The 19,972-nt window shown below is 30.1% G+C and overlaps 2 protein-coding genes across 2 annotated transcripts; one reads left to right on the top strand and one right to left on the bottom strand.

Moving 5' to 3' along the window:
* Positions 1-6,920: 6,920 nt before the first annotated feature.
* On the bottom strand, positions 6,921-7,757 carry LOC119688422. Its single transcript, XM_038103102.1, has one exon. The coding sequence runs from the start codon at positions 7,755-7,757 to the stop codon at positions 6,921-6,923; it is 837 nt and encodes a 278-aa protein (XP_037959030.1).
* Positions 7,758-8,881: 1,124 nt separating this feature from the next.
* LOC119688941 lies at positions 8,882-19,729 on the top strand. Its single transcript, XM_038103623.1, has 5 exons — positions 8,882-9,381; positions 9,450-9,734; positions 9,795-10,417; positions 10,785-10,956; positions 19,235-19,729. Exons 1-5 carry the CDS (start codon positions 9,091-9,093, stop codon positions 19,403-19,405), a joined length of 1,542 nt encoding a protein of 513 aa, XP_037959551.1. The 5' UTR covers positions 8,882-9,090; the 3' UTR covers positions 19,406-19,729.
* The last annotated feature ends 243 nt before the right edge of the window (positions 19,730-19,972 follow it).

Genomic DNA, 19,972 nt, shown 5'->3' with positions numbered 1-19,972 from the left:
AGGTTTGTAGGACATTTATGAGGCTAGGTCTTCCCTGTAATGACCTTTATCGTGGCTGTGGAGGAAACTGTGATTTATTTCATGTGTCATTGCCCAACTTTAGCTAGAAAAAAATCAAAAATCTTGGGGACCCCTTCATTACGGATATGACTGAGCTGTTGTCCTGCAATATTCAGGACTTTGCCAGATTTATAGAATTGTCAGGTTGGTTTACCTTAATCTAATGGGAAAGTCGTTGCCTTTTTCAGCTTTGGTAGTATACTGACTTTCTAGTCTATGTACAAACCAACATCTTGCGTACCAAGTCTTCCTTGGTATACAAGACCATCACTTCAACATAACCTAAGCTATGTCTCCATATTTTATGGTATGTAATGTAATTTTCTACTGTAATAGTTGTCTCAGACATTAATTCGTTAACTATCAGATAGCTATTATCAATAATTTCGAAATCATTTGAAATGCCGAGCATGGTAAAATGTTCCTTATCCTTTGATATCAAAAAATAATTATTTTATCTTTGTAATATTAATTCTTTATTCTTTTTAAATATCGGAACTAGTATTATCTGATAAGTATCATAAATCATAATCCCTTTTAACAAATGTAACTAGAAATATATTATTAAATATTCAAAAGCTTTAGCGTACTTTATAATTTGGCTATACGATACCAAACTTGATGTATATAAAAGATTAGGTTTATTCTTACTCTTTAATAATATATCAATAAATTTTTCTGGACTCCATAACAGTGGGTGTATTAATTTTAATTGCATAAATAAAATGATATCAATTAATCTAATTCAAATTCAACATCTAAGTAACTGCTCACTATTTTAAATTCCATTTCCAGCACGTATTCAAATATAGCCATACTTGAATACTGTTCCTATCAACGAGTTAAACCATGAAATTCATGGTTATGGAGCCATGACAGTGACAAAGCTCCAGTTAGTAGATAACTAGAGGTTTGAACACATAAATAAACAAATTCAAAGCTCCAGTTAGTAGATAACTAGGGGTTTGAACACATAAATAAACAAATTCAAGTGAAATACCTGATGAGCGCTGAGATGGCAGCATAAGGATCATCAGGTTAGTAAGAAACTAAATGTTGAGATATGGCCGTTAAAAAATGTGTCTACAATGCTAATACTCAAAACCACATGGACTCATATCTCCTAGGAAAAAAATTTCAAAATTTCTTTTCAAGACATGGGTCTTCTTATTTAATGAAGAAGCTCATAGAAAAAATTTCAGGGTGTCCGATTTGTAAATGAATGACCCATATACAGACATATGGATATGAAATATATATTTTAGCTAAAATATTATTACATTTCGTAGCTACTTTCAGTATAATTATTTTATGACTGTAGTATATATTATTTTACACATTTATTTTTTTTCTTACAATTTTAATTGAAATGTTTCAGTTGAAAATAATAACCAAATTAGTAAATTCTTACGTAAAATAAACAATTAACTAGTGAAATTATCTGTTAACCAGTAAACCTTTAAATCTGAAATTCTGTGAAAAATCTCCAATTAGAACTAATCACAGACTAGAAATTGGATGTAGATAACTGGTTGCGATATGAGGAACTCAGTTTGAAATCTTTTTTCTGACAACCATGATATTTCCTCTGACTATATCTTCAATCTCATAGAAATGAAAACAAATCTATAGATTATACACCAAATATTAATCGCTATGCCTATAACAGTTGTAAATGGAGAAATGAGTTCTTGAAAATTTGAACTGACAAAAATCTATCTGCGATCAATAATATCTGAATTCAGATAAATAAATAATTCAGATAAAAATTTTTATTATTAGAAGAGTTTGCGGACAGAAAGCTAGAGAAGTAAGCTTTTGGTGTAATTTTTATAAATCAATCTTTATCTGTTTACATTTATTTCTATTATATATTTTATTTTTATTTTATAAAGTTATTTTATTATAATTATTTTGAAATTTCATTTTATACTCATTTTTTCCCTGTTTTGTTCTCCACATGAGTTTTGATAGTAGACTGAAGCTAGTCAGAATCTTGCCAAGGGTACAGATAGTGCTTTAATTGTCACTGCTATAATTATTATTATTCTTTTTATTTGATAATAAAAATATTATTAAAATAGGGTACATAAATGAATATTCAAGAACTGCACCCAAAAAATCAGAGTTAGCAAACTTGATAGAAAAAATAAAACCTGTATTCAGAACACATAAATAAATGCACAAAACCTTAATGTGGTATATCACATATATACCATGCTGACATGGTATAAGAATTATAAAATTTATGATTTAGTATAATCAGAAAGCTCGTATTAAATGATTTACAACATATCTTTAAGCAATTGTTGCTTTATATATATTAAAGAAACTCAAACATACATTTCAGCAATTTGTATTATATAAAAGTTTCTCTTCAAACTATGTGAGAATTACAATCATTTATTACACATTTATTTATATTATCATATAAAAAACTAGTTTCAATTTATCATTATTATTATGAACTTTTTTTTCGAAATGCATAATTATTTGATAAACTAATTACAAGTAAAAATCAAAGATATTTTTAGAAAATTTCAATAACTACTCTCATTCAATAACCATAAAATAAAATCTCATAATATTTAAGAAACAAATAAAATTTGAGGAAACTATTTATAATGTTTCGTCTAGAGGAATAGTTACTTTAAAAAACGCGCGATATAATATAATTCTAACCTACATAATATTAATTTTTTTAAGAATAGTATATATCTCTCTAATTTCGTAGATTTTTTGCTAACATCAGTCCCCATGCATCATTAATAGCAAATCTCGCTATACTCTGTTAAGCTATAAGAATTGGTGGACTCACTCCACATTCCAGCTTCGAACCATCTGTGAAATATAGTAATCTCATGTGACTATGTTATTTCTTATTTCTTTCGTATCTTGATGAACACATTTTATGAAAGGAATTTTAGAATATATTTTTGGTTCAACATGTACCTAGTTACATGCTTTTGTACACTAATCAGAAACAAAATAATATTAGAAAATATATTATAAATACTTATTAAAATTACCGAAGAAATAATGATTATAATATTCATCATTTGTGGTATTGATTGTGTGAATTACTTTGCAGTTTTTTCCTATAAAATATATAAAGTATATAAAATATTCTTAAAATATTCCACATTTTCCATTTTAAAAGATCTATTTCACACAATGGCGAAATTTTTCTCTGTAATTCATTTGTAAACCAAAGAAAGTTCTTTAAAACTTTTTTAGCATATGAAAGTTTTATCAGCTGCATAAATGAGCACTTTGTTATGTGAACGTTTCCTCATTAATATAAATGAGCAAGTGCCTAAATGAGACAGTGTGAATATACTATAATGCTATTTGTTGTTTTTTAATAATTATATATTTTTTTCGAAGGATTGCAAATTATTTTCTATATGCACCTATTGCTTCAATTATATTACATATATATGTAGTGGTTTTTTATGTTGGGGTTTATTTCGAATTTAACACTCCGTATTGGTAATGGATAAGTTAATTTAACACTCCGTATTGGTAATGGATAAGTTTATTTATTTCTTATACTTAGTTATTATAAAATATTCTTAAAGTTAAGATTTATGTTTTTACGTCTTATTCACGTGCTGCTTTTTCTTTTTCCAAACTACTACTGGCGGGAACTGCGGCTATTGTTGTCTCCTTTGTGCCTTGTTGACAGTTCTTTTATTTATATTTTTTGGTGCTGCCACAGTACTCCCCCCTAAGTGATGGAGTCACTGAATTTGGTTGGAAAGCGAACGTTGCGTCCTGATTTTGTCAGGTTAGCTGTTGTATTTGGTCGCACAGACTGGTCGCCATTAACGTTGTTTGGAGTGTGGTATACCATTGATTTGTTGTGGATGTCAATGTCTGTATCGGGACATATGAAAGCAGCTTTAAGACGATCTATGCTAACTGTTTGTTCTTTGTTTTCGATCAGTATTCTAAACGTCTTGTCATTTCGCTCTAGTATTTGGTAAGGACCATCGTAAGGTTGCGTCAATGGTGGTTTTACCTTGTCATTTCGTATAAATACATGCGTGGCTGAGCTTAGAGCCGGTTGGATGTGGTAGCCTCGGTCTATATGATGCGATACCAACGTTGCCTTGACGCTCTGCATTTGTTCTCTTAGTTTGGTTATGAAATCGTGTTGATTTATATTTCTGTGGCTAGGGTTGCTTACTATTTCGCCCGGTAAACGTAGAGTTTGGCCATATAGCATTTCAGCAGCAGAAGCTCCAATGTCTGGTTTAAAAGTCGTGCGTAGACCTAACAATACTATTGGTAAAACTTCTGTCCAAGAAGTTGTTTGGTGGCACATTAAGGCTGCTTTTAATGTGCGGTGAAATCGTTCCACCATTCCGTTACTTTGAGGATGGTAACTCGTAGTTCGTAAGTGTTTGCAACCGATAACTTCAGCTAGTTGGTTGAACAATGAAGATTCAAATTGTCTTCCTTGGTCTGTTGTGATACGTAAGGGTACGCCAAAACGTGCGATCCATTGAGTAATCAGTGCGTTTGCGATGGTTTCCGCTGTTTGATCTGGGATCGGAATTGCTTCTGGCCATCGGCTGAAACGGTCGATGATGGTTAATATATATGTGCAGTTGTTTGATGGTGGTAGCGGGCCGACGATATCTATGTTTATATGTTCGAATCTGTGTTCAGCGAGTTCATATTGACAAATAGGTGAACGGTTGTGACGTTGCACTTTAGAACGTTGGCATGGGATACATTGTCGGGTCCAGTTTCTGATATCAGCATTTATAGAAGGCCAGAAAAATTTTTCAGCTATCATTTTTGTTGTGCCCCGAATGCTGGGATGAGACAACCCATGCGTAGCTTTAAAGATATGTAGCCGGTATTTCTGCGGAATGTAAGGACGAATTCGCCCAGTTGAAACTTCGCAATAAATTTTATCTGATATTGTTGGTAAAGATAAAAGTTTGATTTCGATGGAATTGTTGTTTTTGATATCTTGTAGTTGTGGGCAACATCGTTGTAATCCAATTATACAATCGTAGTCGATTTTTGGGATGCTAATACTATCTATCCGCGAGAGAAAATCTGCTGGGATGTTGTCTTTTCCGCTGACATGAACGATATTCGTTGTAAATTGACCTATATAATCAAGCTGTCGGACTTGACGTGGTGAAGCCTTGTCGGACTTTTGCTGGAATGCGAACGTGAGTGGCTTGTGGTCAGTTATTAATACGAATTCACGACCTTCTAACATATGTCGAAAATGTTTTATGCCCTGATATGCGGCTAACAACTCACGATCGTATGTGCTGTATCGTTTTTGTGTATCTGTTAATCGTTTAGAGAAAAAACCGAGTGGTTGGAACGTGCTGTCTGTCACTTGATGAAGAACTGCGCCGAGAGCTTTATCCGAGGCGTCTACTTGTAATGCAAGCGTAGCAGTTTTTGACGGATGAACAAGTAGTGTCGAGTTTGTTAGTTCATCTTTACATTTTTGGAAGATTGTTTTGTTCACTTCAGTCCAGCATAACGGTGTGTTGTCGTTCTTCTTGTTTCCTTTTATCATTTGTTGAAGTGCAGTTTGAGAATCTACAGCGTTTGGTACGAACCTGCGATAAAAGTTAAGTAATGCTAGAAATCTTCTTAATTCTTTTGTTTTTGTTGGAAGCGGGTACTCGCTGATGCTCTTCACTCGATCTGGTAGAGGTTGAATGCCCTTTTCACTGATGAGATAACCAAGAAATTTTACTGTGTTTTGAGCAAAAACGCATTTTGATACGTTTATTATTAAACCATGTTTTCTGAATCGTTCGAATACTTGTTGCAAGTGTTGCCTGTGCTCTTCCTCGTTTGCTGATGCAATAATGACGTCGTCAATATAGGCAAAGGCGAATTCGAGATCTCGTAATACTTCGTGAATGAAGCGTTGAAATGTTTGACCTGCATTGCAAAGTCCGAATGTCATGTTAGTAAATTCAAATAATCCAAATGGAGTTATGATCGCCGTTTTTGGAATATCCCCCGGTTCAACTGGTATCTGGTGATATGCCTTAATCAGGTCGATGGTTGAAAAAACTTTTTGGTTATATAACATGTGTGCAAAATCATGTATGTGAGGAACTGGGTAACGATCTGGGATGGTGATTGCATTTAAGCGACGGTAATCTCCGCAAGGTCTCCAACTACCGTCTGGTATTTTTACCATATGTAAGGGGCTAGCCCAATTGCTGCTTGATGGACGGCATATTCCGGCTGTGACTAAGTTTTGGAATTCTTCTTTTTGCTGCTGCTAGCTTGTCTGGAGGTAACCTACGTGGTCTCTCACATATTGGTGGACCTTTTGTTAATATGTGGTGAGTGACTTTTGTCACCTGGCGATTTGTCGGTGTTGGTTTAGTGATGTCGATGTATTCTTTTAGTAGATCTGCAATTTTGCAAGATGTGTTCACAGTTGATATTTTTTTGCGCATTTACCTTACGTTCACTTGCGGCTGAGAAAATCTTTGTTGATGTGTCGATCAATCGTTTCATTTTTATGTCTACTATTAATCCGAAATGATTTAAAAAATCTGCACCGATGATTGAAGTGTTTACATCTGCGATAATAAATGGCCATGTGAAATTTCTTCGTAAGCCAAGAGCTAGAGTTATCTCTATTTCTCCAAATGTTTTGATCATAGAACCATTTGCTGCGTAGAGTATTCTTTCGTTCTTATTGTTTGTATTTGAATTTTTTTGTTTGGCGGCAATAAGTGAAACATCTGCACCCGTGTCTATTAGGAATGATTTTTTTGTCTTATTGTCATAGACGAACAGTCTTGTAGATGTTTCGTTTACAACTTCCTCTGCCGCCGTAGACGAAGTCGGTTTTAGTTTTTTGTGCCATATGTGCATGGCTGCTTGCAATTTTTTGCATTTGACCCATATGTTCTATGATACCAACAATTTGTACTGGTCTTTTCTTCACTATCATCATGACATTGCCGGTTTCTGGATGTTGAACGTGAACGTTGATTTGTTCTTGAGCGGTGTTCGGTTGATAATTTCGAGACCATTTTCGTCAGTCTGGTCACTTCTCGTTGAAGTTGTTCGATTTGTGCATCACGTTGAATATGAGCTGCTGCAGGGACGTTAGCTGCATTGACGTAAGTTCCTTGCATTGTTGAGTTTATACGGATTGTTTCGGTTATGTTGTCTGCCAATTCCGCCATCTTAGGTAGTTCCACTTGAATTGTGGCTAGACATGTCTGTACTTCTACAGGAAGACGTTGTAACCATAACCCTTTCAGTAATTGTTCGTCTTGTTTGCTTCCACTAATACGTTGCAATTCGCTTAAAAGATGGGATGGCTTTTTATCCCCAAGCTGTAAACCACTAACTAATTTTTGTATGCGTTTTTGTTCACTATCCGCAAAGTTTTTTATTATTGCTTGCTTGATAGCTTCGTACTTCTGAGTTGCTGGTGGATTCTGTATTGTGTTATAAATTTGTTCTAACAGCGATCCATCCAATGCTGCGATAACTGTGCCAAACTTTTGAGTATCGCCCTTTATGTTGTTGACTTGGAACCAGTAGTCCAACTGAATAAACCAAAGGTCAATGTTGTTTTTTATTAATGTTGGCATCGGCAGCTTTATTGCAGTGATTGTTGCGTTTTCATTGATTGGGTTAGTGTCTTCGGTTATCTTTTGCTCTTGAGTAGCCATTTTTTTTTATATATTCGACGTCGGCTTGGTCACCAATGTAGTGGTTTTTTATGTTGGGGTTTATTTCGAATTTAACACTCCGTATTGGTAATGGATAAGTTAATTTAACACTCCGTATTGGTAATGGATAAGTTTATTTATTTCTTATACTTAGTTATTATAAAATATTCTTAAAGTTAAGATTTATGTTTTTACGTCTTATTCACGTGCTGCTTTTTCTTTTTCCAAACTACTACTGGCGGGAACTGCGGCTATTGTTGTCTCCTTTGTGCCTTGTTGACAGTTCTTTTATTTATATTTTTTGGTGCTGCCACATATATATATGTTATTTATGTTTCTATTTCACAAACATTACATATTAAATTGTTTGATTTTTAATGCTAAATTAATTAATTTCTGCTAACAACACAAATACTTAATATTATCTGCTTACTAAGAAAAGCTCTCCTAGAACTTTCACAGAACTTTCTGACACATGAAAGCTATTTTACCAATGAAAATGACCAAATTTTAATTTAATCAACATATATAGCTTTAGTTGCAATGGAAACATGATACTAGCGTTTTATTCACTTTTCCCTGTATTAATATGACTATGCGGCTATATTGTACATGACTATGTATGTAACTGCGAAGAATTGTGCTTTCTGTGTTATAATTGTGATATATTTTTTGATAGTTACATATCAGAATGTAACATAAATAGCTTTAGTTGCAATGGAAACATGATACTAGAGTTTTATTCACTTTTCCCTGTTTTAATATGACTATGCGGCTATATTGTACATAACTATGTATGTAACTGCAATCAATTGTGCTTTCTGTGTTATAATTGTGATATATTTTTTGATTGTTATATATCAGAATGTAACCCAATGGGTCAGCCAATAGGCCTATGTCGATCTACCAGTGATCACCAGTATAACCTAACATACCAGAGTAATGTATTGCATTATTGTACATATGTACCGCAACGGCTTTATGTACTTCATCATCGGGTACACTCCCATATGCCCTAGTGGTTTTAAGTACCAGTCTGCGTACATCTATATTCATTTATTGGTTACTTTTTTCTATAGCAAAATGCTTTAAAAATACAACTCTGTGGTATGGTTTTGGCATTGATAAGCGAATTTGCTTTTCCATTTATTTATTTTTATTATTTATTGTTTTTTTGGCTGCAGTGGTTCGTTTGGTGTGAATTGCGCATTCTTTTTCTACTTTATTTTTCTTTTTTTCCTCTAACAACGAATCACAATAACAAAACGACAAGCCACAAGGGAATTTTTCGATAGAAAGCAAAAAAAAGTGAATCAACTTTTAAGGAAATTCAATGGGGAATTCAACCTCAAAAGGCGAATATGTTGGTGACCAGTTCGATGGCAAACAGAAATCTTCAGCATCAGCAAATTCAAATGATGCAACGACATCAGCTGTGACAACAGCTTCTGCCGCTGTCATGCTAAAGGTTGAGCAGTCCAGTACAATGAACAGATCAGCCTCTGGCGCAGATGTCAGCGAAAAATTCTTAACACAACTAGTGCCAATTGAAAAGCTATCAATACAACTAAAGGAGAGCTCTTCCAAGTTTGGTGTTAATGGCATTGTGGCTAATGTGTTTGTGGTATGGCATATTTGATTGGTGATTTAAATACACAAAAACAAAATGACTAATCTGCTGCATAATTTCAGAACCAAGTATTCCCTCTTTATAAAGATTTGGGTGAGCGTTTATTTCGTTTAATGCACATATCTTCAAAAGCAACCACATCTTACCTTGGCACAGTGGCATTTCGTCAACAATGTGAGCGTTTTCTTGGCATAATGGACGACGCCAAAGTGTTAGAATGTTATGTAAAAATGTTTGCACAAGAAGATAATCCTGACTTTATTGATAAAGAGGGCGTAACACGTCTTTTACTTACATGTTATACAATAGCAATGCAACATTCAGGCAACGCAGTGCGTTGCCCTGCGGTAAATAGATTATTTTCACATTATATTTTAAATTTATATATTATTTATTTATAATTATAGTTGAATCGCACATTTGAGTCAGTGACCAAGAGCATATTCTTTTCACACGACTGCTTAAGTATAGGCTATGTGTCCCGTTGGTTTGAACAAAATCTAATACGTTTAGTGCTGCTTGTTCACAAATATTGCGTGCATACGCTGTCTACAGCATATCGTGGCTTAGAGCAGCAACTAACCTCATGCGGCATAGAATTACAAACACCAGTGTTAGAGCAACGAAATCCATTCCCCGATTCAGTTGGTAATGGTGGTGGTGAGGATAATGCTTCATCAGCCCTTATGCCATTATCACAAGCTTGGTTATTAGCTGGTGCATTGCCACCACTTTATTCTAAACCGCAAACTGTTGCATCTCCCAGTAGTAATAAAGCTTCAGCAGCACAAATATTCAAAGAAAAGCTGTCAATGATGCCATCACATTGGACACTGCTTTATGATTCGAATGATCATGGTGTTGGTGCCAATCGCTTTTTGCATCATGTACTCGGCTATCGTGGACCCACTTTAGTTTTATTGCATACAAAGGATGGGCAAACATATTGTATTGCCGCACCAAATGAATGGAAGGAAACACATCTATTTACAGGCAGTGAAGGGAGTTGTGTTGTGCAGCTATTACCTAAGTAAGTTGTAAACATTGTGTGAATAGAGAAATTTGCAATGCTTAACAATTACGTCCAACTCCAAAATGTGTGAGTTTTCGCCATGTGATGCATTACAATGATGCCATAAGAAATAAGAAACTTATGGGAAACACTAAGTTTTATTAAATGTGACAAGATGAAAATCAAATGTGATATTCACATAAAGACTATCACAGTTTGAGCAACTTTTATGCTTCGCGGAGTGCAAAAAAACTCAACATATGCCACATGACATAGCGCTAAATCACATCATTGGAATTTGGAGATTAAAATGAATGCTGAGATACTGAAGATTCAGTTGAATTCGAATTTTTGAGATATATATATATATGTTTTTCTTTTACAGATTTGTGATATTAGAACAGAAACCGAACATTTTATACTTAAACACAAGCATACGTGGTTATCCTAAAGGATTACGTGCTGGTTCCGATCCACGAAAACCTATTTTATCGGTTGATGAACATTTTGAGAAAATTGATTGCAAAGGCATTGCAGCAGTGTTATTATCTATTGAGGTAAATATAAATAAAATATTTAGTATCACCTTTATTTGGGAACTGTCGTATTTGCCACTAGTACCTGTTATTTTAATGAATAACTTAATTTTGTTTTTTTTTTATTTTTTACAATTATCACTACTCTTATCTTAATATTATAGTTGCGGTGTTGTCTCCGTTTTCGTTATTTATATTTTTTGTAAATATTGGTATCGCCCTTAATTGTTTATAAGTTTATGTTTTCCGGGCTTTAAATATATAGTTTCCTCTCTTGTTTTATATTACCTTAGATAATAATACATTAAATAAAACGACATAAAACCTGGCAAGAAAGCAAATACTTAATTATCCCCTATGTTTTATATAATATTTATCATTAGAAATAATATTAGTTTATAATATTTATTTTAAAATTATTTAGAATAATCTTTTAATAAAGTTTTACATAATTAATTTTTTTATTATCAATTTTTTTTTATTATTATTTTTTTTTATTATTATTTTTTTTTATTATTATTTTTTTTTATTATTTTTTTATTATTATTTTTTTATTATTATTTTTTTATTATTATTATTTTTTTTTTTATTATTATTATTATTTGTTTATTATTATTATTATTATTTGTTTATTATTATTATAATTTTATTATTATTATTATTATTTGTTTATTATTATTATTATTTTTTTTATTATTATTATTATTTTATTATGGTAATTAAAATACTGTTTTGTATTATATTTAATGTATATTTATTAACTTCAACTTTTTATTTTTTTATTTATTTTTTAAAATTTTTATTATATTATATATTATTATAGCTCTTTAATTTATACACCTACAAAATCAGTCTAGTAGTTAAGACACCGATTCGACGAAGTTGGAATCCATTTCAGTTTAGATCACCCACAACTTATTTACATGTATATCTCTAATCTATAGGTGTCTAAAAAACTGTCTATATACACATTAATATTGACATATGTTTATTGCAAAACAACAGATATTAAGTTTTATATTATTAAATATATGTTTATATATATTATATAAATTATTTAACTTTGAGGAGTAAAACCTTCTAATCTCTAATCGCTTCAGTTGTATTTAAAAGATTTTAAAAAACAGTTGTTAAACAGTTGGGTAAATATATTCCGAGAACTGAATTAATAATTCTTAGTACTATTTTTTTTTTCTTTTAATAAATTTTTTTATGACTAACCTATTTGATAGCATAATTTCTTACTTTATTTATTGCTTTCGTCTTTATCTTTCACTTTCTAATTTGTCTTTATTTCTTATTCTATAATTGAATAAATTCAGCGTATTAAATTATGTTGTCCTTTAAACAGTCTGTTTAAATTTCCATTGGATTTCATTGTAGTGTTAAATGCATTATATCGTCCAAGTCTTTCTTAATGGTACGACCAATCCGACTTTATATTTTTATTGAACAAAAAATTTATTTTACAACTCCACGGAATATTTAAAAATGCTTCTAGTGTAGTTTACAGGCTATGGTTTGATATTTTATATATTCAGCAAAAGAAATGAGTACTATTCTAACTTAAATTAATGAATGCGGCGCAATCTTTTCATCTTAACAAATCTGAAATATTGTTTTTATACTATACTAAGTCCATAGGAAGGCATTTTTTTCTCAAAGTAAGCATATATATACATATATACCCCTGACCCTTGTTTTTATTCAATATATTCGAAAAAAAGACATTTTAAACTTAATAAATAAACATATACAAGATGAAATGGCTATGGATTGGTTAATATATAATCATCGATCAATACCAGTGGATTAAAAGCAATATATCCACAATCATGCACTCGTCAACATTGTCAAATTTTTATCCGATTGCGTATGGGAAATTCAAAGTTCTGTCATGAACACCTTTTGAGTGGCGATCAGTCATCAAACTATTCATTTTGTAATAGCATACCATCCATAGATCATATACTTAACAATTGCCCTTCTTTAGATTCCATTCGTAGTAATATCTTTTCATCAACTTACGTACCAGCCTATTATAAACAATTACTGTTAAAAATAAACTTTTAATATACCATATTAATATATTAAAGCCTGTATTCTGGGTACTAATATATAATTTATAAATTCCAAGCTGAAGACTCTGGCAGCAATCGCTGATTTTTTCCTATCTTAGTTATAAAATTTTTTATTTTGTAACTAATTATAATAATTATTTACAAAATTAATTAATTAATTATTTTGCAAGCCAATGCTAAATAGTTGTATACATATATAAATGTAAATTATTCTTCTAATTTTAATTCTTTAGAAAGATCACCTATAGACATAAACTACCAATGATAAGAGTATATATAATATATATATATTTTGGTTGTAGACATTTTAGGAGCAATTCTTATCGTATTGACTGAAACTTATTCTATTTAGTTATTAGAATGATTAGAGTTTACCCTTAAATACTTTAAATTTTGTAAATTAAGATTAGATCAATGAATTTAGATTCAGGTGGCATATAGACTAACAATTTATTTTCAATTATTTACATTTTTTACAAAAATTACATTATTTTAATACAAGAAACTATACCAAATAGTATTAAAATTATTTAAAGAATTAATCCAATTAACAATTGATATGTAGTTAACAAATAAATTCGTAATAAAATTTTAATCATAAAACAAAAAACCATATTTTAATAATATGTTAATAACATCTGTTTGTAAAACAAAAGTGCTGTAATATAATAATATAATAATAATAATAATAATATAATAATAGTCTGGCAGGTAGATTCAATTATATATTGACAATTATATGCCACGCATAAACTTTAGCGTCTTTAGCCATGTTACTTAGACATATTTTTTTTTAAATTAATATGTTAGCAAGAGATTTAGCCAGCGGATTGACATGGTTTTTGCGATGTGAAACACATTTCTGTCTTATTTTCTCGAACTCGACTTTAACACCATCAGACGTTCCAAAGCGAAATGTATGTCACGGGGCACCAGTTATCATTCTTAGAATCTTAGCTTGAGATCTTTACATGATTTCTGCATTTGACGAATAGGCATTGCCATATAGCTGTAAGCCATACATCCAGATTGATTTAATAACTTAGCTGTATAACAAGACGTAATTTTATTTTAAAAATTGTGACCGTTTAAGTATATTTTCTCTCTCTCTATCGCTTTCTCTCTGTCTTTCTCCCTCTCTCTCTGTCTTTCTCCCTCTCTCTCTGTCTTTCTCCCTCTCTCTCTGTCTTTCTCCCTCTCTCTCTGTCTTTCTCTCTCTCTGTCTTTCTCCCTCTCTCTCTGTCTTTCTCCCTCTCTCTCTGTCTTTCTCCCTCTCTCTCTGTCTTTCTCCCTCTCTCTCTTTCTCCCTCTCCCTCTCTCTCTTTCTCTCTTTCTCTCTTTCTCTCTCTCTTTCTCTCTTTCTCTCTCTCTCTCTTTCTCTCTCTCTTTCTTCTCTCTCTCTTTCTCTCTCTCTCTTTCTCTCTCTCTCTTTCTCTCTCTCTCTTTCTCTCTCTCTCTTTCTCTCTCTCTCTTTCTCTCTCTTTCTTCCTCTCTCTTTCTTCCTCTCTCTCTTTCTTCCTCTCTCTCTCACTTTCTCTCTCTCTCTTTCTTCCTCTCACTCTCTTTCTCCCCCCTCTCTCTTTCTCTCTCTCTCTCTCTCTCTCTCTCTGTTATGTTATATAAAATTTAAGATTAGCTGCAAAGTATAGAGTAAGAAGTCCTAAATTTTTTTGTTTATTATATTCACAAATTTTATATATTTAAGAAGTGAATATACGACTATATATTTGAAGCTATTTTAAAGTTGATTATTCCCTTCATGTAAAAGTTAATAATTTCATTTATAATATATTTTATTCTTATTAAATAGTTCACATATTTATGATATATGTAATATTGTATATTTATTAATTATGTTATACATTATATATCTTGCAATATATTTAGTAATTTTGTAAATCAAAATTGCTATCTCGCCGATTAAAGCTCAGTATTTGGTATATGTTCTCAAGAATCTCGTTGACTTATTATTTTTTTTTTATAAGTTGTAAAAAGTGTCGTAGTTAATTTATGATGAAGTATTTTTTAATTTAGTATTAAAATTTTTTACACAAAAACAAAAAAATATTTAATTCCTTGTTAATTGAATGTGATTTGGTTAAATTTAATTTTCATGTTTGTGTTTTCAATTTCTATTAAAAATTTTTTTTTTTTGCTTTATCACTTCTAATTCACATGATATTCAAAAAGATTTATAGCTTATTAATTGCCGTCTTATCACATTTGTTATAATTTATTGCACTAATAAACTGTAATTAGTGCTTCGCACTTTGTTAACATGATAATTTTAATCAATATTATAATAAACCGTGATTAGCAATTAACGGTTTGTTAACATTGATAATTTATATTACATATATTTCCAAATAAAAATTTGGATAAAAAGTCATAATCCTGTGTGTTATATGCCTAATAAATTACTCATTATTCAATTATTCAAAAATGTATGACTCAATTGTGGTTAAAAAATTTGATGTGCCTGACTACTTCTAATCTAATCTCGTTAAAAAATCCATCATTTACATTATTAATAGGTTTTCCAACTATTATAATTAGCTTTTAAGTTACTTGGGTCTATTGTTCAAAGATTCAGCCGCAAAACTTAAACATAACTTAAATAATGTTTTTAAAGTAGTTAGTGGTTCAACTAATTCCTCACCCTAACTTTTGCCGCGTGAATAACGTTTAAGGTAACAAAGATAATATACTATATTGAACTCTCGAACATACAGATATAACATAACGAGTGCATAAATGAGTCAGCAGAATTCAACAGAATCTATCTCATTATCTGTGCCTGTTTCATCTAAGCTAGTACTAAAGTGTGGAGGGAGCATTAAATAGAGAATAAAAGACGATACTGTATTGAACTTCTGGATATACAGATGTCCGGGATATGATCATGAGCAAGTAAGCTGTTCATATTCTCCCCATCTAAACTTGTATTGTAATGTGAAGAAAACTGATTTAACTTCATGTCATATGGATATAATATAGTAAGCGTGTAAATTAATTTAGTAAAACTCGTTAGCTTTAAAGCATAATCTAGCTTACCGAGCATACTTCCTTCATTTAAGTTAGTACTGAAGTGTAAACAAAATATTAAGTAAAATACTAGAAGTAACATTAAGTTAAGCTCCCGATTACACATATACGTACATAATAGATAATGAACGTGAAGATGCTGTATCAAAACTCATAATTTTTTCAAGAAAATCGTCTTTAAATTTGATATAGCAATGCAGAAATGTTTCTAAAGTAGTTAATGGTCTTACGGCATATGCATTACATCCATTAAGGTTAGATCAAAGCATTAAAACTTCTTTAAAAATTGGTGTTTAAACTCAAGTACCTGCACAAAGATCTGGTCTTTAGATTGATTCTTTATCATGAATTTCAAACTCAAAAATTTAGTAAATGTTTTTGCGTTTATTTAAAACTTTTTAAGTAATGTAAAAGTTAATACCTTCATAAACCAATTGAATGCTTTATGAAGTGCATATTAATTCATATACTCACTCACCTATTTTATCTCGCCTATATAAAGTAACCTTTAATATATAAGATTTTATTTTTTTTTAACAGAATTATTGTTTTAGTAACGACTAAATTGAAGTTGTTGTTGTGTTGAAAGGGATAAGTAACACTTGATCAATTCAAAAGACTAGTAATTTCAGGTTGTATATTCGTCACTCCTGATATCTAATTATACTCTTAATACCACTTAAGTACCACTCTAAAGTATTATCTCGGCTCAGTAATTCAATACTTTGAACCATTGATGATACTGTTAAAAAACATTTTATGTTACTCCAAATCACAAGTTTGCAAACTTGCTCAGTTTAAAACCAATTTTAAAATTAGAATTATATTGTAGAGCACTAAATTTATATCGTATTTATAAACTTTATATAATACGAAATAAACTCATTTTTTTGCGTAACGTTGGTACTTGTATTGCTACTATTCTATATTATGACGAGGAGACCGTGCTCCATTTCATGTGTCAGTGCCTTTCTTTAAAACCAAAATCAAAAGAAGGTCAAAGATCAAAAATCTTCAGGGCCCCTTTTCTTGCCGACTTGACCGAGCTTATTTAAACTGTAGTGGGCTTTTGGGCACAAGGCCGCTACTCCAACCTACCGAACTACCTACTCTAAATTATGGACACAGTATAAAAACTTTTAGACTTCGCACTAACTGTTTCAAGTTAGAAGTTGTAGAGTTACATATTTGTTTTAGCATATAGATATGCACTAAAAAGGGGAAAGTTCAGGTTTAAAATAGATCTGCTTTTAAAATCGAATATATTTCAAGCGAATATTTTGCTTACGAACACAACTGACACAATGTATTTATTCGTGTGTACTTACATATTTTGTATTTCATAATAAGAGTTTGATACGAAATATTTCGGCTCGCGAACAAAATGTTCGCTTCGTGAAAATGTAGCATGAGAATATCTATTAAAATGAAACATAAAACGAGGATTGTTTTAGGTATGTCTCTTTCCCTAACAATTATTAAAATTAAAACACAATTTTGAAATACACATATAATTTTATTAAATTTCATAAACATTTTTAAAATTTCATTTATATTAGTATAACGCATTTATTTACATAATCTTTATGTCAGTAAAAATATATTTAAGTATAAATTTTGCATAAAAAATAAAAACAGATATTGACGAAATTTTGAAAATATTCACAGTAATTTAGAATTTAATTTAATTTCTTCTTCGTATTCTTAAATCGTTTCTTTTATGTATACTTATTAAATAATTTTGGGTTAACTGAAAGCTGTTGAAGAAAATATAACTCGGATTAGATAAAATATGTATAGTATACATACACATATATATTATTCAATTTAATTTTTCAAAAAAAAATTGATTACTTAAAAATAATTTACAGTTTTCTCTATAATGTTAGGTATATTTTGAAAGCATTTTTACTTAATACAGTAATTAAGGGATATGCTTTTGGTGTAAAATTGATTTTATAATCTGTGTTGCTGCGACCCAAAAAAAAAAATGCAAAGCACAGTACAGTCTTTAGCCGACGAGCAAAATTTTCGTACGCTGGATACTTTACTGTAGAGCACAATATTCGCAAGTTCGCAAGCGAAAACTCAGTTTGGTAGATGCTTGCTTCACTTTTACAGTGTACGATATTCAATGTAGAATTTAAGTATAGACAATTGTATAGAAGTCAAGACTTGCTAAATATATTAGATTGAGTAAAAACTATTGAGGTTTTATATTACTACTTGATTCTTTCATATGTACTTATTTATTGTATTTAATAGTTAGGATATGTTATTAATAAAAACAATATCCTAACTTAAGATTATAGCTGTTTGGGCCTTCAGTCCAAGATTCTATTATATTTTTATTATTTTATAATAAATTTGTCATACAAATTTATTACTTTAAGAAAAGTTTTTAAAATTTACTCAATCTTATATATCATATAATTATATCATATTATATATAGTATTATATCGATTTGCGTATGTACAGCACAAAGAAAAAATTATTGTTTATATGTTAATAATCTTCGACATATAGGAGAATAAAATTTATTTTACTACAATATTATTAACAATTTATTATTTTTTTAAAAAATTTTTCTTATTGAAGAGCACATTAATAAATATAATATATATTTATTATATCATATACACATATATTTATTATATTGTATATATATATATATTTAATCTATTTTATATATATATATTTATTATTTTTTATATATATATATATATTATATATATATATATTTAATAATAAAATTTCAGACTTTAATACATATAATAACATTATATATTATTTTAAATATAATATATCCAGACTCGTGGCCAGAAATGTACTTTGGGTGTTGCTTATAATTTTAATAATAATAAATAATTAAATAATAACTTGACTTTCATTTAAAAAATCTTGCCAAAGTTTATCCCATGGAAACATCCAATTCGTAAGCAGTTATAGTGTATTTATAATAAATATACTTGTACAAATGTATAAATATAGTTTATCGATTCATTTCGAATGGCTTCAACGTGTCTGAATATATATATATATATATTATATATTATATATATATATATATTATATATTATTATATTATATTATATTTAAAAATATAAACACAACGTTTGATCAGACAATAGTTTCTTATGGAGATTACAATAATAAAAGAAATTTCTTTCAGGTTTGGGGTTGTGGCGATAAGACATCACGGGAAGTGCAATTGGATATTAAAAAATGGCAAATAAAAGAGGCGGAACGACAACGCACAGTTAAACTGACAGCTGCAGATTGGATGGATCATCCAGATCGTTATCTTTTAGAATTGGGAGGTCGACAAAATTATAATAATTAAAAGTCGAAAAAAAATAACTAAGTTGTATACAGCCGAAAAAGACATTTAAGTTGTTAATTGTGCCTTCCTCTCTCTTCACTGCAATCTTGGGTGAATTGTGATTGATCCAGTTTTTATTAAATTTAAATTTTTTTAAAAATTACTTAAATTTATTTTTTAATATTAAAAAAAATTCTTCAACTTATTAAAAAAAAGAAAGTATTTTACAAACAATCCAGCCTAACTATAATTTTCCTTAAATCTGTTTTCCTTTTGGCCACACAGTGATTATATATACGTATATTGCTATATATGTATATTTTAAATAGTATTTTTTTTTTGTTATTGTAATTCGGTTTTTGGTATTTCTTTAATGAATATTAATTATTTTTCGTATTTTTTTTTTTTTTTAATTATTATCAAATTATTTCTTTCTTTTGTTTTCAAAATTGAAATTGTTTGTAAATTGTAGAATGCATATTTCCTTATGTATTATATATGTACTTAATATATTTATATGTATGTATATTTCTGTTTTGTTAAATTGTCTTAATTGTTTATTTGATTTTTTTTAAATTTCAACAAAAA

The sequence above is a fragment of the Teleopsis dalmanni genome, chromosome X, assembly GCF_002237135.1.
Source record: "Teleopsis dalmanni isolate 2A chromosome X, ASM223713v2, whole genome shotgun sequence".
Classification (NCBI taxonomy): Eukaryota; Metazoa; Arthropoda; class Insecta; order Diptera; family Diopsidae; genus Teleopsis; species Teleopsis dalmanni.
This window is presented reverse-complemented; position numbering and strand designations above follow the sequence as displayed.

Bases quoted from the DNA above. Each gene is read 5' to 3' on its own strand.
- LOC119688422 (XM_038103102.1), bottom strand. From the start codon at position 7,757: ATGGCTACTCAAGAGCAAAAGATAACCGAAGACACTAACCCAATCAAT.
- LOC119688941 (XM_038103623.1), top strand. From the start codon at position 9,091: ATGGGGAATTCAACCTCAAAAGGCGAATATGTTGGTGACCAGTTCGAT. The intron at 9,735-9,794 runs GTAAATAGATTA...TTATAATTATAG, and splicing joins ACGCAGTGCGTTGCCCTGCG to TTGAATCGCACATTTGAGTC. The intron at 10,957-19,234 runs GTAAATATAAAT...AATTTCTTTCAG, and splicing joins CAGTGTTATTATCTATTGAG to GTTTGGGGTTGTGGCGATAA.